The sequence below is a fragment of the Triticum urartu genome, chromosome 2A, assembly GCF_056163025.1.
Source record: "Triticum urartu cultivar PI428250 chromosome 2A, HENAU_Tu73, whole genome shotgun sequence".
Classification (NCBI taxonomy): domain Eukaryota; kingdom Viridiplantae; phylum Streptophyta; class Magnoliopsida; order Poales; family Poaceae; genus Triticum; species Triticum urartu.
The window spans coordinates 644,573,081-644,590,472 of NC_141874.1; the positions used below are offsets into that span (position 1 = coordinate 644,573,081).

General features: G+C 49.1%; 1 protein-coding gene and 2 pseudogenes across 1 annotated transcript; 1 reads left to right on the forward strand and 2 right to left on the reverse strand.

Moving 5' to 3' along the window:
* The first annotated feature begins 2,604 nt into the window (after positions 1-2,604).
* Positions 2,605-4,866, forward strand: LOC125537630 (subtilisin-like protease pseudogene; annotated as a pseudogene).
* Positions 4,867-6,753: 1,887 nt separating this feature from the next.
* LOC125539368 (myricetin 3-O-rhamnoside 1,2-glucosyltransferase UGT709G2 pseudogene) lies at positions 6,754-8,886 on the reverse strand (annotated as a pseudogene).
* Positions 8,887-9,024: 138 nt separating this feature from the next.
* On the reverse strand, positions 9,025-13,060 carry LOC125539370 (F-box/LRR-repeat protein At3g48880). Its single transcript, XM_048702811.2, has 2 exons — positions 12,622-13,060; positions 9,025-9,722 (listed from the first exon to the last, which is right to left on the reverse strand). Exons 1-2 carry the CDS (start codon positions 12,975-12,977, stop codon positions 9,185-9,187), a joined length of 894 nt encoding a protein of 297 aa, XP_048558768.1. The 5' UTR covers positions 12,978-13,060; the 3' UTR covers positions 9,025-9,184.
* Positions 13,061-17,392: the final 4,332 nt, after the last annotated feature.

Genomic DNA, 17,392 nt, shown 5'->3' on the forward strand with positions numbered 1-17,392 from the left:
TGTCATCATGACGCCACCTGTGAAGAATAGGAACCCCAGATCAAATTCTTCATATGGATCCAAGTCCTCATACGGACCAAACTCCTCACATGGATCAAATTCCTCAAAAGGATCAAAGTCCTCAAATGAACATCATCATGCTAACCCGTCTGTTTCGCAGGGAAGATCTAAGGATTATGGATATGTGCATTATTCTTCAAATTATTATGTCCATAAGTCCTCAAAGAATTTCTCTGCTTACTCTTATGCTTATTCTAACCCCTCTTATGTGAAACGAAATGGACTGGCTTCTATACCATCCTTCTGTATGGAGCTCGTAGAATGATGAACTCTTTGCCACCCCTTCAGATGTGGGTGGTGAAGAAAAAGAACTAATCTTTTCTGCAGGGTCAGGTCTCCAGACGTACGTAATCGTCTAAAGAATTTACTGGAGACCTGAGCATGCCTGACAGGACGCAGGCTAATCATGAAGAAATAAACTTTCATGTCTCACGTCCTCATATTGCTTTATCTGTTCTTTTGCTTCATGAAATTGATCTGATGAATTGATATCATATTCTTCACTGATGAAGTATATGAGTTTGTAAGCTGCACTAATTCATCTGCAGGATGATCAACCCAAAGCCACTGAGTGGGTCCTCGATAGTGGATGTACAAATCACATGACTGGTGACAAGAATCTATTGATGGATGCTCCATTATCTCCGTCGCATCTAAAGCATATCATCTTTGCTGACAAAGGCAAAAGTCAGGTATTGGGTCTAGGTAAGGTTGCAATCACAAATGATCGACACATGGACAAAGTCATGCTTGTTGAGTCCCTAGGATACAACCTTATGTCTGTCTCAATGCTTTGTGATCTTGATATGGACACGGGGGAGAGTCTTCTATCTTGTATCTTCACGGCCCACCAGTCCGGCCCATGCCACGTAGCCCGGATGCCTGGGGACCCCCTAATCCAGGACTCCCTCAACCACCACAATAGCCACCGAAGAAAAGAATGACGGATCACCTCCTCACCCGAGCTCAGCGCGGCTCCATCGCCGATATGCAGCTTTGAGGGCCTACAATGTGGCTCAGCAAAAGTGAAACCATTGCCATTTAACGAATCAAACCGGGGCAACACCTCGAGCACGCCATCGAACTCCAGATCTGACACCCCACCACAACTAAGACGCCGAATGAGGAAACCATACCTACCATCCATGAACCATGAACCCATCACACGTTTCACCTTCCAGATGTCGTCGATGCAGACCACAATCTGCATCCGCTCCTGGATTACCTCCCAAGCTCAACGCTGACGCTGGAGCAAACGTCATTGCAACGGCGGAGCCCGAGGACACAGGTCCATCACGAGGAAGCGGCCGCCACCACGCCATCCTTATTTGAACAGACTAATTTCCAAATCGATCCCCAACCATAGGACCGATGGCCTCTCGTCGGGGAAGGATCTGAAGAATCTTTATTCAGCATTGTCATCGTCGCTTTGAAGCGAAAACGATGAACAGCCTAAAAGCCTAGACTACACGGGAGTAAAAATGATCCACACGCATAGATCCGGCGACCCCACAAAGAATTTGTTTGTTTGTTTTTTCACATATCGCTTGTAACATGTACGCATCCTTTCCTTCATAAAAACCGTACGCCTGCATCATCTACGCGCATGTATGCTCGATTTCTAGAAAAACAAATAGCTATGCCACGTCATCGTCGAATCGAACTGCATGTTATACACATCATCTCATCAAAAGAAAAACAAAAAAAAGATCGATGCATGCAGCAAATTTGTTTCTACAAACTGCTGAGTTTAACAAATTTGCTCCGCCGAATCAAAGGGCCATAGGCAGCAACGAGCTTTGCTCATGGCAGCCGTTAATTTTTTAAAACAATGTCAGTGCTCGCAGTTCTTTTTTCCCCGGGAAAGTCCCCATAGTTCTCTGAACATGCACTTATTTCACAAGCCAAAGCTCACCCCATCTAAACGTGGTCTTGTACAATATCCAGCCATGGCAAAAATACTACTACTCCACTAGGCCAGTTGAAGGAGTCAGCCTGCTGCCTGCACAAGTAGCTTATATGCGAATTAATCAGTCAAGTGTGCCGCACTATGCTGGCGCACATACGTACATCGCCATGTCAGTGCTGGTTCTGGCTGTCGACGTCTAAGTGGAGGCCATGGTAACTTGTCCGCGACGAAGAAGAACCGATGAGCCATAGCTCACGGTGGATGTTTCCTGTTGCCATCTATCTAGCAATAGCAATAGCGATAGCGAAACAGGCGGCTGCCGCGCCGCTCCTACAGCTAACTCCCATCAGTTCTGGATCGCCTTCTGCCGCCGGCCGTGCGTGCGGCAATTCCCAAGCGACCCAATCCATGTTCATGACCCGGTCTTGTCGTCCTCACGCGCAAGCATGCATCTGCTAACACTTGGACTGCTCCAAAGCTCCAAACTGCCTCGGATAAACAAAGCCGGCCACTGCCTGCAGGCTGCCCCAACGACGGAAGGGAAGGATAATCTAACGGGAACCGGCATGTATAAATTGCCATGCACGCGCACGTACCAGATAACCAGATAACCAGAGCAGAGCAGCAAACCAGCCATGGCAGCCTTCAGGATCGCCTCGCTCTCCCTCCTCCTCGCCCTCGTCGCCGCGGTGGAGGGCGCCGGCGATGAGCGCAGCACGTTCATCGTGCACGTGCAGCCCCAGGCGAGCCACGTGTTCGGCACGGCCGACGACCGCAAGGCCTGGTACAACTCCTTCCTCCCCGAGAACGTCCGGCTCCTCCACGCCTACCACCACGTCGCCAGCGGCTTCGCCGTCCGGCTGACGCGGCGGGAGCTCGACAAGATGTCCGCCATGCCTGGGTTCGTTGCCGCGGTGCCCGACCGGGTTTACAAGCTGCACACCACGCACACGCCGCGGTTCCTCGGGCTGGACACGCGCCAGGGCGGCAGGAACTACTCGGCCGGATCCGGCGATGGCGTCATCATCGGGGTGCTCGACAGCGGCGTCACTCCCGATCACCCGTCCTTCAGCGGCGATGGCATGCCGGCGCCGCCGGCCAAGTGGAAGGGGAGGTGCGACTTCAACGGCCGCTCCGTGTGCAACAACAAGCTCATCGGCGCTCGCGTTTTCGACACTGCCGTCAGTTCTGGGAACCGCACCACCTCTACCGGTGCACCGCTGTCGCCGATCGACGAGGATGGGCACGGCACGCACACGTCGAGCACGGCGGCGGGAGCAGTCGTGCCAGGCGCCCAGGTGCTTGGCCAGGGGAGGGGCACCGCGTCCGGGATAGCGCCCCGCGCGCACGTCGCAATGTACAAGGTGTGCGGCCTGGAGGACTGCACCAGCGCCGACATACTCGCCGGCATCGACGCTGCCGTGGCTGACGGCTGCGACATCATCTCCATGTCCCTCGGCGGGCCGTCGTTGCCGTACCCCGAGGACAGCATCGCCGTCGGCACGTTCGCCGCCGCAGAGAAGGGGATTTTCGTCAGCATGTCAGCCGGCAACTCCGGCCCAAACTACACCACGCTGTCGAACGAGGCGCCCTGGATGCTCACCGTCGCCGCGAGCACCATGGACCGTTTGATCCGCACCAGGGTGCGCCTTGGGAACGGTCTCTACTTCGACGGCGAGTCCGTGAACCAGCCAGACGCCGCGTCGACCGTCTTCTACCCGCTGGTCTACGCCGGCGCGAGCTCCACACCAGACGCGCAGTTTTGCGGCAACGGCTCGCTGGACGGCTTCGATGTCAAGGGCAAGATAGTGGTATGTGAGCGCGGCAATGACGTCGGTAGGGTTGACAAAGGCGCCGAGGTGTTAAGAGCCGGAGGCGTCGGCATGATTCTGGCCAACCAGGCCATTGACGGCTTCAGCACCATCGCCGACGTGCACGCCCTCCCTGCGTCGCATGTCAGCTACCACGCCGGAGACGCGATCATGAACTACATCAAGTCGACGGCGAGACCGATGGCGCAAATCATGTTCAGGGGGACGGTCCTCGGCACGTCGCCGGCCCCGGCTATCACTTCCTTCTCCTCGCGCGGGCCAAGCTTGCAGAACCCCGGCATTCTGAAGCCCGACATCACGGGCCCCGGCGTGAGCGTGCTCGCGGCGTGGCCATTCCAAGTAGGTCCGCCCTCGTTGGCCGGGGAGCACTCCGGACCGACCTTCAACTTCGAGTCCGGGACGTCCATGTCAGCGCCGCACCTCAGCGGCATTGCCGCGTTGATCAAGAGCAAATACCCGGACTGGTCGCCGGCGGCGATCAAGTCCGCCATCATGACAACGGCCGACAGCACGGACCGCTCCGGCATGCCGATAACGGACGAGAAGGGGACGGCGGCGGACCTCTTCGCCCTTGGTGCCGGCCATGTCGACCCGGACAAGGCCATGAACCCCGGCCTGCTGTACGACATCACCCCGGCAGATTACATCGGCTTCCTCTGCGGCATGTACACGGACAAGGAGGTCTCCGTGATCGCGCGCCGTGCCGTGGACTGCTCGGCCGTCGAGGTGATCCCGGACCGCCTTCTGAACTACCCGTCGATCTCCGTCACGTTCCCCTCGTCGTGGAACCCGATGAATCCGATGGTGGTGACACGCAAGGTGACGAACGTCGGAGAGGCGCCGGCGGTGTACTACCCACAGTTCGACCTGCCGGAAAACTCCATGAACGTCACCGTCATGCCGAGCTCGCTGCGGTTCACTGAGGCGAACCAGGTGAAAGATTTCAAGGTGACCGTGTGGCCGAGGACCAGCGGCGATGCAGTGGTGGTGCAGGGGGCGCTCCGGTGGGTGTCGGACAAGCACACCGTGAGGAGCCCCATGTCCGTCGCCTTCGCCGGACACTAGAGCACGATCAGCTTGACAATTTATTTTACTATACGCCAACCTTTTTTTTTGCGAGAGTACTATACGCCAACTTGATGCTACCATTTCCCCGAAAAAAAACCCTGATGCTACCTTTGTTTGTCAGGTTTTTGCTTCTTATGGGTTAGTTCGACATGATTGGGTTGACATGATAATGTAATGGTGCGTGTTTGACATAATTTGCTGTGAATTATAGCATGTTTGCGTTACCTATTTTATTAAAATTATCTCACAATTTGAAGGATTTGGTTACTTAATATTCGATTGAAATGGATATACAATAATTCTAAAAGAACAAATTTTATTTATATTCCATAATCATATCTAGTTTCACTCTAAAAATATATCTGAAAATTGTTGGAGTGAGAGATTCAATTAAATCATCCGGTAAAGAAAGTACCCATGCTTGCGAGTACAAATTAATATTCTGAGCTTTTCTACCACATTGGTATGCATGCTCAAATTTGTTATGGCGTAGTGTGTGTTCTTGGAATGGACATGACTAATTCCGTTTAGAAGTCAATAGTGTCTTTAATCACACATGGTTCAAAGATATAAAAATGTTTTCTAACATTATTATTAGATACTTGTTCGTGTGTTGTAAGGAGCATAAATATTCTAGTAGGTTAGCGTGTGATTTATTTGCCCATATTATTTGATTGTGTAAAAGCAATAAAATTAAATATTTGATAAACACTTGTTTGGTAAGCACTTGTTGATTTATCAAAGAAAACAAAATTTTATTTGATAAGTACATAAGAGATGGGGCACTTGAGGCAGTTTTCATTGAAAAAACCATATGTGAGCAAAAAAAGAGTAGAGAGGGAGGATGAACTATGTAAGGTTGGACAAAGGAGAAGGGGATGACAGAATCATACATTCTTTTTAAGTAAGATAAGTGCATGCCGGATCGGTGAGACCCATGCCCGGCAGGCGTCCTGGATAGGATCTCAGGTCTTAGATGTTAGGTTTGGCTGCGATGTCTGTTTGGTATTAGGCTCAGGCTATCTGCGCCTCTTCATCAGCTGGATAGAGATGCTTAGACGACGGCTTTTGTCTTACTGTTGTATTACTTTGTAAGGTCTTATGAGAATAATTAATAAAGTGACCGTATGCATCGTCCAGATGCAGAGGCCGGGGATCATCCTCCTTTTCTAAAAAAAAAGCTAGATGAAACCAGACATGGCCTCCAGATGCTCCATATCTCTCCCTCCCATGGCCTTCTGCATGTCCAACACAATCCCAAGTATGCAAAGAAAACACAAAGCCCAAATTTGAACAAATCGTATATGTGATTGAGTAAAGAAGAGGGGTAAGAATTGGATGACATATGTGGTCGCTACTGAGGTCGACTCTATAGAACTGCTCATGGACGAAGTGGGAGAAAGAAGGACAAAGGGCGTGTATGGGTTTCACATTTTATTTTACCCTTATTGCTTATATAGTTTTCGGCCCAGTTTTTCTTATAAATGAGGTCAACTTGTTTATGTTTTTTATCTGGTTTCCCTTACAAACTGAAACAAGAATTTCTTTGAATGAGATCAAATTCAGGTATGGACCTCTCTGTTGACTGTGAAAAAAAATAGTGTAATTTTCACAATCAACTACTCCCTCCATTTCTAAATATTTGTCTTTTTAGAGATTTTAAATGGACTATCACATACAGATGCATATAAACATATTTTAGACTATAGGTTAACTCATTTTGCTCCGTATGTAGTCACTTATTGAAATCTTTAGAAAAACAAATATTTAGGAATGAAGGAACTATAATTTATGCACATAATGTTCAATATTTGTCCATTCATTGCAGCGAACCTCCAGTGGACACGGCAAGGAGCAAGGGTGTGGTTAGATCGACTTGACGAAGTCTCAGTCAAGTGATAGAATATATATAAAAAGAAGGAAGAAAAATTTATACAATCTTCACATAAGATGTAACGAATATAGCATCGACTGGGTCAATTAAGATTTAGCAATCCCGTTTCCGGATCAAAGCTGCACAGTGCTATTTGCGGTTGCACCGTTGGCGGTGAGCTCCTTGATAAAGCCCACGAGCCTCTCGAATTCCGACGCCGAGGAGCCCCCTTCGGCGATGTCCGTCCTCACCTGCTGCGCCAGCGCCTGGGCCGACCTCCTTAGCTCGCCGGACTCCATGGCCTCCCTCACCATCCGTTCCACGACGGCCCTCTCGCACACGTCCTTCATGTCCAGCCCCGCCCCCCACACGGCGGCCGTGAACCGGCTGTTGATCTGCTGGTCCGCGAAGAACGGCCAGCACACCAGCGGCACGCCCTCGGCGATGCCCTCCAGCGTGGAGTTCCACCCGGCATGCGTCAGGAAGCACCCCACGGCGCGGTGCCGCAGCACGTCTCGCTGCGGCGCCCAGTCCACGACGCGCACCTTGCCCTTGCCCGCCGCGTCCACGGCTTCCTGGAGAGCGGCGCTCTGGCTCGCCCCGACCATGTCCGGCCGGAGCGCCCACATGAACGCGTAGTGGGCGCTGACGAGGCCGGACAGGAACTCGGCGAACTCCTCCCGCGAAATGGTTGCGAGGCTCCCCAAGCTCACGTACACGACGGACCGGTCCGCGTGCCCATCGAGCCACGTCGTACAGCCGTCGTCCTCGCGCCACAGGCTGGTGGCCGACGCCGGCGCGGCCGAGATGGCGTGGAGAGGGCCTATGGCGAAGACGTCGCGCATGTGGGGCGCGATGTGTGCGAGCGCCGACCGCTCCAGTGAGGCGGTCGTGTTGAATATGAGCGCCCGAGCCTTGCAGCTGTGAGCGGTGTACTTGGCGAGTGCCTGCAGCATGGGGTCGAGCTCGTCGGCCTCGGCGCCGTGGCCGCGGCAAGAACTTGGAAGATCTCGCCGCCGCAGGAAGCCCTCCATCCCCGGAACGCCACGGACCGGCTCGTCGAGGTCGGCGCCTACAGGGATCGGAACCTCGCCGAGCTCCACGAGCCTGGGCACAGAGAGGTAAGCCAAGATGCTGCACGCGCTCTCCGTGCGGAAAGCGAGCGCCGGCACGCCGAGCTCCTCGGCGATGTCGATGGCGAACGGCAGCAAGCCGTCGGCCACGACGCACGACACCGGCGGGAACCCGCCGTCGGCGTGGCTTCTAGCGGAGAGCGGCGGGGCGAGCAGGGCACGGTAGGCGGCGCTGGCGCTCGGCCTCAGGGACCTGCCGATCTCGCCGAGGTGGGCGACCGAGCGCGGGTGGTCGTCGGGGAGACCGTCCGGCACGGACGCGAAGCGGAGGCGTGGCGAAGCGGCGCGGTCGACCCGGCGGAGGTTGTGCTCCGTGTGCAGGAAGGTGACGTGGACGCCGGCGCCGAGGAGGCCCGCGAGGAAGGGGAGCATGGAGTTGATGTGGCCCTACAGCGGCCAGGGGAACACCAGCACGTGCACCGGCGCCATGTCCGTTGGCCTCTCCTCCATCGCCCGGTACTGCTTCTTCTTACCGCTGCGCGTCAAGTGCGTTCCGTCAAATCCAACTCAGCAAGCGCCGGAGGTTTCAGCTTTTCATGTTGATAAAGTATTTAATCGGCGAGCTGTTGCTGTGCCTGCTCTTTTGTTTGTCTGTTTTTTTTTCAAGTGGGAGCATCGCATTCCAGTTTCTGCTATACTTTACTCGCTGAAGGGCGAGCATGACCGCCGGCTCCTCCTTTTTCTTTTCCTTCGAATCCGCTGAAAGAGGCCGGCTAAGAATTACATACGGAATATATACTGATCAATTGACGGAGTTAATAAAATTGGAGAAACTATTACAAACATCACGTTTAGCTAACTTTGCTGAGTTCATGGGCAACAAGATTTGTTTCTCTAAAACAGTGCTCAAAACTATCGCCCAAAATTGGCATGCGATATGGTAGCCAGGAGAATTCACCAAAATCTTGTTGCAACCAGCTGTTTGCGCAAGCGACAGTCCAAATCGATGAGCAGTTGATTCAGCCATTAGAGCGCTTGCACTCCAATCAATCTTATAATTACCAGCCGCAATAAAAAAAAAACTCCTTTGAGTTTCTCAGTACAGCTACAATTGCAGCCTGTATTATAAAGTACATACACTGATTGATTAATTTTAGATTTGACCATCATGCCCTTCAAGCCGAAGAGGGGGGACTCAGACACCGTTCATAGAAAAAACAGGCAGACAAGCAAACAAAATGTCATATCGACTATGCAGTCGAATGTACCATCCATTACATTGTACTACGACCAACTCAAACTTATTTAGAATTTTCGAACAGGAAATTATAATTAGTTAACAACAGAGACTACACATGCATGCCCGGTGTCAGGCAGTTTGCGATGGCCCAGCCAGCCAATCCATGACTTTGTTATCCATGGTGCACTTACAGGGCTCCTGAGGATTAATGTTGTGTTCTCCACAATTTGAGCAATCCATGAACTCGCCGAGCTCAAACTTCGAGTTCCAGATAAAGGCCTTGAGCCGTGAAGCTTTATGAAGCACGCTGCTTGAGATGGCCGAGGTCTCATAACCTGATATATCCAGATACTCAAGCTCCTCTAGGCAATCCAGGAATTTTACTATTGCAGCACAGGACATATCAGAATTTGGTATCTCGAGCTTCTTCAGCCGCGGAAGGGACTCGCAAATTACGGAGGCCATATCTTCATCCACATAGAGAGCAAACACTTTCAGCTCCAGAAAATCTGGGCAACACTGGTGCACATGGAGGAGGACTTCATAATTAACAAGACTCTCATCCACCGCCATGCCTTTAAGTGACTGAAGTTTGCTGATCACCTCACAGAAGTCATCAGAAGTCACACATGTGGTAGGAAAGCTGAAATAGTGCAGGTTTGGGCTCCTGTATAAAACATCCGGAAAGGCATTTAGCTGCAATCAGATTTCGTAACGACCATAAGCATGCCCATAAAAATTTCCGTGTCAAACAAATGCCGTACTGCCACATATAAATTATATACCATAATACAACATACAGTCAGCAGCCTTGACGTGGCGGCTGACTGGATGCTGACTGGGCTGTTGACCAGTAAAAAAACAGTCCAGGGTTGTTTCTTGTCCGGTTTTGAAAGTTCAAGGTTGTAAAGTAGACAGTTTCATAGTTCAGGGTTGTATATTAGACTTTGGTGGTAGTGCAAGGTTGTAATATGGACTTTTCTCAAAACCAAATACACCTGAGTTTACAAAAATCATGTTAAATCAGTTTTGCAAGTTTGCGGGCTTTTCCACTGAAAATATCACAACCACAAATAAAAATGCACTAACAAATATCATTCATTAATGAATCCTTACCAGATTGTCAAAAGATGACATCAGAAGCAGTTTATAAACATCAAGAACCAAATAATCAACTGACCAAGTAAAACTTCTGACTAATATCTAGATGAACTGCATAACCATGATATGTCTCATTGTTCCAAAAAGTAGATTACATGTGTACAGTAGGTGTGACTTGAATGTACATGTCATGCGACCAACCATTAATTCAAGAATATTGTTCAAGACAAAACAAACTTATAAGAATACCAGGGCATGAAATAAATGATAGGAACCAAACAAATTGCAAGAAGAAAAAAATAAACTTAACATATTAAAAGCTGAGAACACTGGCTTCTTTTGTGATTTGCAAAGCGGAATCACCTTAACATGTTGTATGATATACTGTAATAACTTAAGAAGTCATCAATTATTCAGTTCTCACGGGGAAATTTAATTCATGAAACACAATATTCACACCCCTGCTTCTCTTTCTTACTTTCAGTTATTTTCTAAAATGTACCAAACTAACATTGCATGTGCACAATAGGAAGATTGCCTAGGATGGTTGGTTTACCATCAATCATGATATGCAAATGTATAGATGACTTCCAATGACAAAGAAGCAAGCTGTGAGGATGGTTATAAGGAAAGGCAAGGGATACAGAGTCAACAAGTAGGAGGTGGTGAGAAGGCGAACCGTAAACAGCAAGCCTGAGCTGGTGAGGTGCAGCAAGGATGTAAGTATGCAGCTCAGTACTTCAAGAATTTATCAAGGAGTGCTAGAATGGAACACATAGAATGGACGAAACATGTCAAGCAAGGGGGTAGGAGACAATTGCAGTTCAACAGCGTCATCTAGTAAAATGCAAGCAGTGGAATCCCACAGGGGACAGCGTCATGTAAAACCATTCGAATAATGACAGATACAACATGCGTTGTAAGGCTCTCATATTACTGAGTAAAAACAGATATGTTGAATAATTAACAAGAAATACATCAGCTTAAAACATCTACTAATAACAAATCTAAAAAAATGGCATGCTAGCTTCAGCGTTACAGCCACCACGTGCCACATTGACTGGCATACCTCATCTGTAAAACCATCATCCCTCATCTTTCATGTAACTGATTTATTAACTTATGATAGTTAAAGGACCACAATTTTCAAATACAAGTCCAAGAACTTAATTGGCAATTGAAAGCTGTAACTGCCAGAAGCACTTCAATTTCATTATGATTCACCAAAACATTGTCAACAAAAAAGAACATAAGTTTATTATGAGTCCATTGGGAACGATTATTTTCATTGTTCGAATCATGTAAACTGCAGATCCCTCTTCAATTGCACTTTTATCCCTATGGTAACCTAATATTCCCGGTGGCAAATTCCCTCTTCAATTTCACTATTACCACTGCCAGTGGCACTTCATTTTCATCATGATTCAACAAAACATTGTCAGTAAATAAATACTCCCTTCGTCCCATAATGTAAGACGTTTTTTGACACTACACCAGTGTAAAAAACGTCCTATATTATGGGACGGAGGGAGTAGAAGTTTATTATGAGCCCACTGGGAATGATAAGTTTCATTATTCGAATCATGTAAACTGCAAACTCCCTCTTCAATTTCACTACTGTCCCCTCTGGTAACTTCTACACATATGAGGTAGAAAAACAATACCAACATAATAACTACATAAACATAGCAATTGAAATAAAAGCTGTCTATAAGATTGTGTTCCAGAGCATTCGGGGTTCTACAGACTAGGTTACAAAGTATCAAATTCACTTGGATACTTGAAAAAAAATCTTTGTTAAAAAAGGATTAGTTAAATTTAAACAAAAATGTGTGAAAACCTAAAAAAATATCACAGAAATTAATAGCAATTTCACTCCATTCAAGTTTAATGACATGACACTACACCATTCGAACTGACAAAACAATCTAAAAATGAAATATCAGTAGCTACTCCATAAGAATAAAAATTCAAACAAGAAACTCATCACGTTAATATGAATTTGATGGTAATGTTGCCAAAGTTCTATAAAATGAACATTCAGAAACTTGGAGGCCCCTTATGGATTTACACCTGAACAATCATAATCCTAATTAGATCATGTCAAATCCTATGGAGTAGTGCTGACCCATAAAAAATGCTGGGAATTAAAAGAGACATTTTGCGCAAACACGCATTACACAGCTACGTTACTAGAATCCTCAATTGCAGTACAGAAAAATGTGATTAGTACAAATTTACAGGCAAAGTTTCACTTTATCAGTATAGTTATATTTAGTTCTACACGGATCAACCGATCATATGAGTTATCACAGAAAATAACAAAATTAATTAGTTAATCGAATACAAGAAGGTATGGCAGTAGGATAACCTAACCAATTTTGTGCAGTAAATGACTACAGCGGAATGAACATCACAGGGACCACGCAAACAAGATTGCAGGAACAAGGACAAAGAAGCTTCACCTCTCGGCGAGGAACATGAGGTGCCCTTCATCGGCAAACTCCGGGAGGAGCACAGCCTCCATCCGACCATCTGCCCGCGTTGCGGCGACCTCAAGGTCGCCGGTGAGAGCGTCCTGGACGGAGATGCTCCCTCTGGTGGCACCGGACCCAGCCGCGCGCCGGGCGGAGGTCCGGGCTGTCCAGTCCCGGAGATCAACGCGGCGCCATGCGAGCGGGTCGCGAGCGGCGGCCCACCACGCAGAGCAGGTACGGGGTGCGCCGCCAGAAAGTAAATCGGGGGCGCCCACGCGGGACATAATCGCCACAAGGAGGTCGTGCTGCAGCTCCCCCCACGACCGGACCGCCGGCGGCGCCATGGACGGTCGGAGAGCGGTAGGTTTCCTTTTTCTTTCGCAAATGGAGAGGTAGGTTGTGGGGGTGTACCAGCAAGAATGCCGACCGTGCCTAAGTTTTCCTTTTACAAATATAACCTTAGAGCATCTCTAGCACATCCCGGCCATCCGGTATAATAACCGCCGAACGAAGGCAATTTTGCCGGCTAGATAGATCTCGTATAATTGACCATTTCGAAAAAAAGTTACGGATTTTGTGTACTTCGTTCGTTTCCGCCATATTTACAAGATTCACCCTTGTTTTTGTCGGATCCTCTCTCCTTGGCACGAACCAACTTTCATTCCCGCCTCCCGCGCCGCCGCCACCGCCTCTAATCTTGTCTTCGACCTTGTTGTCCGGCCACGTGACGCAGGAAACCAACCGGATGGAGTACCCGCAGCCATCGAGTGCCCCTTATCATGCGCCGCTGCCACCTCCAAAGTTGTCTCTTCATCCGCCCGCGCTTTCCACGGTCGTTCATGTCGGCGCCGGCGCGGCTCCACCCTCTTTCGGCCTCGGTCTGATTCCTCCTGTCAAGGCCGACGGTGGGAGGAACAAGACCGACTGCACCGGCCCAGCCGGTGCATAGGTGAAGCCCCCGAGGAAGAAGGTGATCGCGACAAGAGGCCGAGCTCCTCCTACACCTCCGACTGACCAAGTTCTCCCCAATCACAACCACTCCACAGGATCACGCCCACCATGTGTTCGATGAAATGTCTGGGACGTACATTTTTTTCTTTTGCTTCATTTTGCTTTCGTGATCTTTGCTTTGAGTTTGAAGCACTTGTTTGAGCTTTGCCCGTTGAATTTTATAGCCAAAGCATGCACTCACCATATCCTGAAAAGTTGATCGGGCATTTGTAAGGTTAAACTTGTTACCTCATATTTTGTGCATGATTTTGGATGTGATAAACTAGTATGATGATAAACTAGTGATGTATATATAAATTTTGTGTACTCATATGCAAGCACTTGTCAATATTTGTCGTATGAGTTTTTTTGGGGTATCGCGAGGCCTCCGGTGCGGAACAGATCCCGTAAACTCGTCCTACAAATGTTTTGCAGGACGGGTTTACGTTCCACCGAAGGGCTCGCGGTACCACAATTTTTTTTACAGGCGCCCATAAAGGATCTTTGTGGGACGGAGGTGTACCGAATCTGCTAGAGATCCTCTTAGGGCATCTCCATTGCGGACCCTCAAACCGTCTGTGTCCGTCCGGACGCACGATTTTTGCCATCCAACAACACTAGTATGTATCTGTCCACGGCCGGTCCGAATGTCTATTTCCCACAAACTGGAGGCAAACTCGGGCGTCTTTGCGGGAGTCCATACACCAATCACGTAGGACTCCGACATCTTAGGCCCACTGAAATCCCCTTCCCGATCCCCTTTTATTCCAGTCCACCACTTCTTCCCCTTCCCTTCATCTACACCTCTGTCATCGGTAGCCGCCGCTATACCTTTTCGTCCACGTCCCAGCCATCCTCAGGCATCCACAGACCCCGCCCACAAGACTGCCGGCCTTGGACGACACCGTTGTCCACCCAGGAATCCCTGCAGTCAGGTACCCTCCGCATCCCTGTCAACACCGTTCATAGCGGACACCCCATCCGACAGGTGTTCTATCAAATGCCATTGAGTTTTTTTTGAACTTCTTATTGTTCTAGAGAAGGACGATAGCGGGGTACTCGATGTACGAGGATGAGTTGTTGTGCGATGCGTGGTTGACCGTTTTTAGGACTTTGTAGGCATGAACATTGGCCCCGCCTTTGGGCAAAGCGTGCATACTTTGTTTCATGGGAGAAAGAACTCCCTACAACATGCACGTCATCCATGCATGCAATGTGAAGTCGGTAACGCATCGATGGCACACCATATGCAACTCTGTCATGAAGTTTTGGCGGTGCAATTCACCAAGTGGAGACAAGGTGGCAATTGGGCACGTGAGCCATTGAGAGAATAAGTGTTGCTTTCTGTTACTCTACACGTTGATTAATTCATTCATTCACTTAATGTTGATGTACACGTTGTATAGCCTGCTCATGATGCCATGACGTACTATAGGACCGAGGGCAGGCCATTCGTGTACATATATCGTTGGATGAAACTCAAGGGGTACTTTATGTGGGACGACATGTGTCGGTTCTGGCACCCAATTATCTCATTGAAGTTGAAGTATTGTTGTACTAGAGATATTTGAACTAATGTTGTACTAGTGTTGCGGGCTATTTTTTATAAATTATATATGAATTTTGCTTAATTTCATCATGTTTGCATGAATTTCATCTAGTTTGTTGAAATCCACTTTGAAACGTATGCGGCTACAGTTAGATGACCAATTCTCACATCAGTGTTCACAGACTGGTCCCCACTAATTCGTGGACGAATAAAGTATCCAGTTTGAAGGCCATCGTTGGAGATGCCCTTATGCCTATTTACATGTTAAAAATACCCACTCCAAAATTGATAGCCACGAATGCCTTAGCATCTCCAGCCCATCCCATATAATTTAACTCTTTAGGTCTCCTTTGATTCATAAAATGAGAATATCATAGGAACAGGAAACCCATAGGAAGTGAGATGGCATGTATTTTATTGCGTACATGGAACGGGGAATAAGATGTCACTTGATTCATAGGGTAGGAATTTAGGGCATCTCCAACGGCAACTCGCAAATTTTCTCCCGCATCCGTCCGCGGACAGGGGGGACAGCCCGCAGACACGGATGCGGGAGGCAGCCATCCAACCATAGCGGCATATATTTTTACAATAGTTCGAACCAGCCGGACGAGATTCGTGCAAACCGAGCGAATTTTGATATAAACACGACGAATTTCATTTGAAATAGGATAATTCGTACATAAAATTGGACGATATTTCATTCGGTGAACTAAAAGCCTTAAAATAAATTTCTAATCTACCTTATACTTGACGGTGACCTCATAGGGTATGTCGGGCTAGCCGGCGGCTCCTCCTCCGTCATGGTCGCCCGATTCGGCGTTGGAGTCGGGCTTCGGGCGGCGGCATTGCGGCAGGGCTTTGGGTGGCGAAGAGCGCTAAGGGGATGCTGGCTCCGGCTTCACAGGAATGAGCATCCCCAGTGGTGGAGCCAGGCCATTGAGGTGGGGCACGGAGCGACGGAGCATCAGCTCCATCTGTCCCTTGTACTCCATGTCGGTGGCGGCATACACCTAGCCTACCACCGCTGACGGGGCGGTTGCTGGTGCTTCGGCGGCTGGCCCTCCTTGTCGCCGGAAGATATGACGATCTCCGCCTTTGTCGAGGAGCCGCCTGGCGATGTGGATGACGGCCCTGGAGTTCGAGGGCGGCGGCGCCACATTCCGCCTGAGCCCACCCCAAAACGGTCACCTGCCGGCGTCGATGCCCATGACTTACCCATCGCCGAAGTTGTGCAGGGAAATGGGCAGGAAGAGGAGAGGAGGAGGAGGATAGTTTGCGATGTGGACGGCGCTGGAGCGCGGCTTATATAGCCGCGACCAGGCCATGCGAAGGGCCGGTCAGCCGCTTCAACGTGGCGCAACAGCCAGATTCTGTTCCTCGGGAAGCTGCATTCGCATTGAAGCAGTAGCTTCCAAGAGGCCGCGTCAGTCAGCGCCGCCTCCCTCCCTCCAGCCACATCATGGCATCAACACCGGCCACTGCGTGCTCTGGGCCGACATGAATGCGGCGTGGTAAGCGTCGCGTGCATCAGAAGGAGAGGCCAAGAGGTGTGGGTGGGGGTTTGGGGGGGCCAAGGCTGTCAGAAGTGGGCATGGCAGCGGACCTGACTCCCACAAAGCCCTCCCTGATAACCCACAAGTATGGGGGATCGCAACAGTTTTCGAGAGTAGAGTATTCAACCCAAATTTATTGATTCGACACAAGGGGAGCCAAAGAATATTCTCAAGTATTAGCAGCTGAGTTGTCAATTCAACCACACCTAGAAAGTTATTATCTGCAGCAAAGTGTTTAGAAGCAAAGTAATATGATAATTAGCAAAAGGTAACGGTAGCAAAAGTAATATTTTTGGTATTTTGTAGTGATGATAACAATAGCAACGGAAAAGTAAATAAGCGAAGAACAATATAGGGAAAGCTCATAGGCAATGGATCGGTGATAGAGAATTATGCCGGATGCGGTTCATCATGTAACAGTCATAACCTAGGGTGACACAAAACTAGCTCCAATTCATCAATGTAATGTAGGCATGTATTCCGAATATAGTCATACGTGTTTATGGAAAAGAACTTGCATGACATCTTTTGTCCTACCCTCCCGTGGTAGCGGGGTCCTAGTGGAAACTAAGGGATATTAAGGCCTCCTTTTAATAGAGTACCGAACCAAAGCATTAACACATAGTGAATACATGAAGTCCTCAAACTATGGTCATCACCGGGA

Excerpts from the sequence above, each read along its gene's own strand:
- LOC125539370 (XM_048702811.2), bottom strand. The coding sequence starts at position 12,977 with ATGGCGCCGCCGGCGGTCCGGTCGTGGGGGGAGCTGCAGCACGACCTC. Across the intron at positions 9,723-12,621 it reads CTCATGTTCCTCGCCGAGAG|GAGCCCAAACCTGCACTATT; the intron begins GTGAAGCTTCTT and ends TGTTTTATACAG.